The 8,133-nt window shown below is 38.7% G+C and overlaps 1 protein-coding gene across 1 annotated transcript; it reads left to right on the top strand.

The window, feature by feature from the left end:
* The first annotated feature begins 2,714 nt into the window (after positions 1–2,714).
* Positions 2,715–3,484, top strand: LOC116875016 (ras-related protein Rab-5B-like). The gene has a single exon (XM_032870108.1). The coding sequence runs from the start codon at positions 2,764–2,766 to the stop codon at positions 3,403–3,405; it is 642 nt and encodes a 213-aa protein (XP_032725999.1). The 5' UTR covers positions 2,715–2,763; the 3' UTR covers positions 3,406–3,484.
* Positions 3,485–8,133: the final 4,649 nt, after the last annotated feature.

The following is an 8,133-nucleotide window of genomic DNA, read 5'->3' on the forward strand; positions in this document are numbered from 1 at the left end:
GACAAGTGTGACATATGTGTTTCAAGCAGGAATTATTGATTTATTAGCACTTATGTCTCAAAATTAAAACAATGCTAGGGGAAATATGTAAAAGTTGTCTAATACAGAAATGCACAATATATTCAGGCCATTTTGTTTGGGCAGTTTAAATATGTAAGCATTGTCCCATAAAGTAATACAAAATACAGTTAAGTCATTTTGTTTGGGCAGTTTCAAGGCAAGATATTGGAACCATGATAGTTTTTAATAAAAATGTGAATAATTTTAAAACTGTCATTATTGGAAATTAGCATTATTATTTTCACACTTTTCGCTACCTCAATGATATACAGCTTGTCAAAAGTTCTCCATTTGAGTTAAAATTAGTTTCATGTCAATTGAAGAACTTTAAAGAAATTAGGATAAATGCATCCTATTATATAAAAGTGCAAATTGTCCTTTTTTAGTAATAAGGTATTTTATTCTTTATCTTTCCATGAAAATCTTACTTAAATAGTGAATGTTTTAGAAGGTGATATAATAAATGGGTCCCAACTCTACCAGAAAAAAGTTAAAGTTCTGCGAGATGCAGAAAATGTTTTGATCTTGAAATTTCCCTGAAACTGTATACATTGTTGACAAACAGAAAAAAAATAACATAGAAATCAGAATCGAATTAGAAAGATCTCTCACATGGTTCAGAAGCCAAAATCTTTCTTGATGGGAGCTACCTATGGCCAAATGATGATAGATGCCCTGTTTTATAAAGAAAACATAAATCAGTTAATATAATTTTGGAAGCTTTTAACATAAGCCAGTTAATATAATTTTGATCTAAAATGGTGACAGTCTCCTTTTGATTCTAAATTCTGGTCATTTGCTTCCAGTAATAAAAGGCGAAATCCATACTGAAAAAAATTGGAGAAGCTATGTATACATCTATTCATTTATATATATATACACAGCTGTATATATAGAATATATAGGTATATATCTATTCAACTATATATATATAGGTATAGATATATATCTATTTATATCTGTACTTTAAGATAGATTATAGATTATCTTTTCGAAGGTATTGGGCAGCACAAAATAAAATTAAGATGGAGAGAAAAGTAATTTCAGATTGAAGATAAACCTAAATGAATATTGAATGTAAAAATAATTGTTTATTATTTATAGGATTGATATATATAACAAAAATGCTATATTATTTAGGAGATAGGATAGATATAATTATCATTTATGAAATAATCATGTTCTTGTCCATTAGGAAAGTCTCAACAGATAGAAAAGGATGGACTCATATATGGCTTTCTCTGACCACAACACACTGAAGTACAAATCACTAAAAAATAAAACTGTAGATAATCCTCTTATGTTTAAAAAAACAATTAAGTAACTTAAAGGTCTAAATAACAAACATCAAATCCTAGAGTTTAAAGAACACAGTAAATTAAACACAAAGATTTTTTAAAAGGAAATAATAAAAAGCAGAAATTAATAAAATAGAAAACATCTATGATACTGGAAGGAGCAACATAACACAGGTTTTTTTAATCCAATAAAATTGACTAATTGCTGGCAAGAAAAACCCATAAAAAAAAACCAGATGACAAAAATAATTAGTAGTATAAGTTAAAAAAAAGGACATATTCTTGTATTTTTCATAGGTTTAAAAAGATAATTATAACAAAGATATGATAAACAACTCCATTATAATAAATCTGACTATTAAATAAAATGGGAAAAGTCTTAGAAAAATAAAATGTATCAAAACAAACACAAGGAATCTTTTTTTTTTTTTTTTTTTTTTTAACCTATGGAAAAAACGGAATCTGTATGCACATTCTTTTCATTAAGAAAATTCCAGACCTGGATAGCTGGCTATCATAGTGAATTCCATTAGTAGTTCAGGGAGAAATTTACACAAATTCCTTGGGGGTATATTAAAAAAAAAAAAAGTATTCTCAATCTTATTTTGTGAGCCAGCTATGATCATATCAGTAAACCTAATGAAAATATTAGGAGATTAGAAAATTATAGGCTCCTCACACTTATGAACATAGGTGTAAAAACCCTTTTAAAAGTCAACAGAATTAAGGATGCTTGGGTGACTCAGTTGGTTAAACATCTGCTTTCGGCTGGGTCTTGATCCCAGGGTCCTGAGATTGAGTTCCACTTCCAGCTCCTTGCTCAGTGGGGGGCCTGCTTCTCCCTCTGTCACTCCCTCCGCTTGTGCTCTCTCACTCTCTCTCTCTGAGAAATAAAATATTTTTTTAAAAAAAAGTCAACAAAATTAACCTTGAATATCTAAAAATATGTCTTAGTCTGAATTTGTTCCAATAATTTGATATTGATACTATGTTCAAACATTTATGAATGCAACCCCTCTTAACTTAATAAAGGAGAAAAAATTTGATTATTTCAATTGATTCAGAAAAATTCTAAAATAAAATTCAACACCCATTCATAATAAAATACTCTAAGCAATATTCCTTCAATGAAAGTTCTAAGGGAACTTTCTTTTCTTTAAAGATTATAGCAAATATATCAAAAATTTATAACAAATTCATATTTATTTTAAAATATTGAGAGGAGGGGCAGGAGGGTTTGGTTGAGCTGCAGCTGTTTGTCTGTTCGACACAGGTTTTGGCCCGACAGGGGAGACGAAGCCCCAGGACTGTTGAAGCCTGAAGTCCCCTCCCCTTTCCCACTTCCCCCTTTGCCGCTTTGTGGCATCCCCCTCCCTCCACCCTTTCCCATTCTCATAATCTAGCCATGACTGGCAGAAGCACAGCCAGGCCCAATGGGCAGCCCCAGGCCAGCAAAATATGCCAGTTCAAATTGGTCCTGCTGGGTGAATCTGAAGTGGGGAAGTCTAGCCTGGTATTACGTTTTGTCAAAGGACAGTTCCATGAGTACCAAGAGAGCACCATTGGAGTGGCCTTCCTCACCCAGTCTGTTTGTCTAGATGACACAACAGTCAAGTTTGAGATCTGGGACACAGCTGGACAGGAACGATACCATAGCTTGGCCCCCATGTACTACAGAGGTGCCAAAGCTGCCATTGTGGTTTATGACATTACTAATCAGAAAACCTTCACCCGAGCGAAGACATCGGTAAAGGAACTACAGCGACAGGCCAGTCCTAGCATCGTTTTTGCCCTGGTGGGGAACAAAGCTGACCTGGCCAATAAGCACATGGTGGAGTATGAAGAGGCCCAGGCGTATGCAGATGACAACAGCTTATTGTTTATGGAGACTTCAGCCAAGATAGCTATGAATGATCTCTTCCTGGCAATAGCTAAGAAGTTGCCAAAGAGTGAACCCCAGAATCTGGGGGGTGCAGCAGGCCGAAGCCGGGGTGTGGATCTCCATGAACAGTCCCAGCAGAACAAGAGCCAGTGTTGTAGCAACTGAGGGGGTGGCTAGCAGCAAACAAGTATGGAGCTAGCACGAGAGCTAAGAAATAACCTCCATCCCCACCCCTCAGCACACAGCCCTTAAGGTAACCGCACACTGAGCCCTGGCTCCCAAGGGCTGCCTCCTGACAGCTCTGTCATGGCACTTTTTAACGCTTCAGCAACCAACGCCAGGTAGCTGTTGTCACCGGCCTCCTACCCCTACTCTGGGGCTTAGGGGTCAGACTCCCCAGGACTTACCTTCCAAAACAAACTTTCTTCACTTTGTATTATAGGTGCAAGACAGTGACCTAATTATCTTTCCTCCTTCTGGAGATTTCCAGTTCAGTCACATTAAGGGCCCTGGGGGGAGAGTAAGGCTCAGAGCAGGAGGGAGTAAGGAAACAGTTCCTTTTTTGGGAGAGGGGGGTTTGAGTTTCTCATATGAAAACACTGCAGTCTCCACGAGTTGGCCTTGTGGAGGGTGTTTCTAGGTAGAGGTGAGAAATGGAAGGCAAGCTCTTGGGTACTGGATAGGAGTTGTGTTAGTTAACTGGGCAGAGGTGGAGGAGGTGGAGATGTAGTATCACCTATGGCTCTGGAACTGTTCCAAGGCCTAACTACCCCCTCACCCAGCCTCTTAGGTAGCTCCTCCCCCATAGTGGGGGAGACTCTGGACCCCAGAGTCCTCCAAAGAATCTTCACTGGTTGCCTGCATCTTTGGCTCTGCTGTGATCTAATTAGAGGAGGGACCAGTTTCTGATACCCATCCTCCAATTTATACATATGCATCCCCCCCAACTCCCGGCCTTTAGATGGCCTCAGCCCCAGCCACTATATTCCCCTGCAGTTTGCACTTTAATTGGTGGTAGTTCAGTTGGGATACTTGTTTTATGGGGGTTTTGATTGATTTACCTGCCCTCTCACCTTTTAATTAAATGGAACCCAAGGTAGTATATATATGAGGTTTTGGGAGGGGCTGTAGAGAACCGGACCAGTGGCAGCTACTCAAGCCCAGTCTCCACTGCTTGCTTCCTCCAACTCTGATTCTTAACCTATATTCTTGCCAACCTAGCTCTCGAGTATAGGTTTGCCTTTCCTGGGGAATTAACTGAGCAACTGGAGAGAGGTCTCAGGATAGCCTAGGCCATGGTATGGGAGTAAAGAGGGGTGAGGCAAGAGGGAGGAGTTTTCTGTCCTTTCCCAAGGTTCATGTTCAATGATCCACCCATTACCATGTCTTTTCTACTTCCCTGTAAATAGGTATGATCTTTATTCCCACTGTACAGTCTGTTCTGTCCTCCACCTCCTATCGGGCCCTATATCTTTTTCCCTTTGTTGGTATGTTTGGTTTAGTCCCTCCATCCTTATCCTTATACACACCCCCAGCCAGTGGTTTAATCCACATACCACTAGGGGCTAATACCACAGAGGCCTACTTGTGGCCCCCTCATACTGTAACACCTGTTCCTGTGGATAGGGAACAACGGGCACTGAAGGTCTGTCACAGCTGTCTCACATCACCAGGGGATGTGGGTCCTTTCTAAATCTCTAGCCACTCCTCACATCCCTCATCAGGTATTTTAGGATGTCTTTGGGAAGTCATCAAGGTAAGAGAAAACTCTAAACTCCTTGTTCCAGCCCAGAGTTTTGGGAAAATTGGGGGAAGTAAGATAGGAGAGGTCACAGTGACCTAGGATTGGAACCTTCTACCCTTTGATTTGCAGACTGCCTTCTGTCCCAGAGCAGCTGGAAAATCCTTGGAGCTGAGACTCTGAAGGACCCAGCTTAGGTTCTTCCACTTAGGACTCATTTCCCTTCCTTTTCCAGGGGCAGCCTTAGTTCCCGTGGCCCTGAAACACGCATACACTTTCCCTTTCCTTTCCCAGCACCTACCAGCCTCCCAAAGCACCCACTGCATCCTTATAAGTGGAAGAACTAGGATAGCTCTCTTAAATTCCTTAGAAATGAAGGTTGTTTTTTTTTTTTTTTTTTTCTCTCTGCATCTTTCCCCATGGAACAGGAGTGAAGTGTTTCATTGCCTTGGGGCTGGGAAACCATTTCTCCAGGCTGCTTCTCCCCTCCCCAGCCCCCTGTGGAACAGGATTGGCCTTAGCTTCTGGGCCTATCTGCTGCCTTCCTTCTATTTCCTACTAGCTCCTCTGCTTTCCTTTAAGCTCTCTTGGGCTTGGGGATCTTAGTTTTTATTTCCCAGCTCTTCATTTTTTTTCCTTCTGATCAGTTTTTTTTTGGGGGGTGGGGTATCCTTTTCTTTTCTTCTAAGAAAGCATTTGCCTTTTTCCCCTTTTCTTCCTCTCCCAGCATAACAATCGTGGTAACAGAATGCGACTGCTGATTTACCAATGTATTTAATGTAAGTAAAAAAGGAAAAAAAAAAGAAAAAATAAATAAAATAAAATATTGAAAACTTTGCCTTTGAGAACAGAAACTAGACAAGAATGTCTGCTGTCATCTAACCAAACATCTTATTTAATAAAGAATGTGTATACAAGGGCGCCTGGGTGGCTCAGTGGGTTAAGCCTCTGCCTTCGGCTCAGGTCATGATCTCAGGGTCCTGGGATCGAGCCCCGCATCGGGCTCTCTGCTCAGCAGGGAGTCTGTTTCCTCCTCTCTCTCTGCCTGCTTGTGATCTCTCTGTCAACTAAAATAAATAAAATCTTAAAAAAAAAAAAGAATGTGTACACAAGCCATTTTAGCAGATTACATTTATAATATTCAATGCACCACTTAGTATGAAATATAAACTGATAGCAAAATGAATCAGTACACAATTAGCAGTTAAACACTGTTCACACTTAGATTAAAGAAAATTGATAAGAAACTTCCATGTGTTTTTTATATTATTGAGGTATTGATTAATTTCTTATGCTGACAATCTCTGGATATTATTATAGATTAAATATTGAATGCACTGTCAAATATTTTAGTGAAATATTTAAAATTATTGAGGGAGTTCAATTATTCTCCAAGTTTTTCATAAAATGATGCAACACAAAGATTATTTAATTGACTGAAAATTCTATCTTCTTGCTACCTGGCATATGGAAAATTTCCATTAATAACATATATCAGCAAATACTAGTAGAATGTGTTCTGTGGGTTATGGCTCTTTTCCTTGAAAAGACTGTAATCATACTAGGAAATGTGTGAAAATACATAAATAACAGTTAATAGTAGAAAATGATAAGTGCCACCAGAAGGGAGTCAAGAGAGGAGGAAGTATTTGAGAATAATGAGATAGTCCCTCTGGTAAAGGGATGAGTCAGGTTTGGTTAAGAACACCATACTTAGTATCTGTTTACAGATACTAAATTTACAGTTTTTGTCCTGCTCAGTGGAAGTAGGAATCTTGTCAATCAGTAAAGATGGTCTTCATCAATTATCCATGTAAATTTGTAAAAGTCTTTTCCTTGATCTAGTTTATCAGATAATTTCTTTTCTCTCAGATAAATATAAGTATGTGCTACTTGGCACAATGTGTTTAGAAATGTGTTTCAGAAAGTTTATATACAAAATTCAGTTTTATTATATCATAAATTAAACATTTTTAAAGTTTCATTATATTATAACTTAAATGTTTTAAAAATGTTACCAGTGTTTTAGGATCCTTTGACACCCTGTCAGGGACCATTACTGGTAGCTAAGAGGGAACTACTGTGTCTGCAGGGCTTCAGGCTGCTCCCTTCCACGCAATAGACTTACCCACCTTTAATCACTTTTATGTATTGAGAAGTCTTCATTTTCATTTTGGAAAAAGATTCCCAGTAGAAAGAAGAAAGAAGGAGAGAGAGAGAGAGAGAGAGAGGAAGAAAGAAAAAGAAAGGAAAGAAGGAAAGGGGAGGAAGAAGGGAGGGAGGAAAGGAGGAAGGAAGGAAGGAAGGGAGGAAGGCAGAAGGGAGGAAGGAAGAAAGGAAGGAGGGGAGGAAAGATAGACACAGAATTCTATTAACTCACTATTTAAAGGAGATATAAAGAATATCTTCCTTATGCAGAAAATTGACACTGTGTACTCAATGTGCTTTTTGTGGTTTACTTGGAAGTTTCACTTGAAGTTCAGTACTTGGAGTAATGCCCTACCTTCCCAGTATTGCTGGAATATCTGCAATTGTCTCCCACTCCCAGAACATACACATTTCATCATTCATTCATTTAACAAAGAGTTGTTTACTCCTTTTATGTAGGGAGTATAGACAATATGTTGATGAGGGTAAAAAGACCCACTCCCTGTCTTTGAAATTTCCCCTTGGTTTCAAATATTTGTTTTCACACTACCATTTAGATCTTTGCTTCAGGCCATACCTGACTAAGACTATACCTCATTTTTCTTGCCTTATTATTATTATTATTATTTTTTAATCTTAACACTTTCACTTAAACTTTTCTCATTACCTGTGATTAAGACTTCTTGTATGCTCTAGGCACACAAAATGTTATTATGCTCCCCTTTCTGGTGGTGGTTTACCTAGTCCAAGCTTATATTGCCACCCCCATCCCTCTTGCAATAATCTTTTTCTGCCTCATCCACCATTAACATTTCTTTGAAAAGCTTGTCAAGACTCTTTGGTCCTGGGGCACCTAGTCGGTTCAGCATCTTACTCTTGATTTTGGCTCAGGTCATGATCTCAGGGGTGGAGCCCCACATTAGCCTCCCTGATTAGTGAGGAGTCTGCTTCTCCATCTCCCTCTGCCGCTCTGCCTGCTTGTTTCCCTCTCTCTTTTTTTTTTC

The sequence above is a fragment of the Lontra canadensis genome, unplaced genomic scaffold, assembly GCF_010015895.1.
Source record: "Lontra canadensis isolate GAN:19392208 unplaced genomic scaffold, GSC_riverotter_1.0 scaffold40, whole genome shotgun sequence".
Taxonomy (NCBI): domain Eukaryota; kingdom Metazoa; phylum Chordata; class Mammalia; order Carnivora; family Mustelidae; genus Lontra; species Lontra canadensis.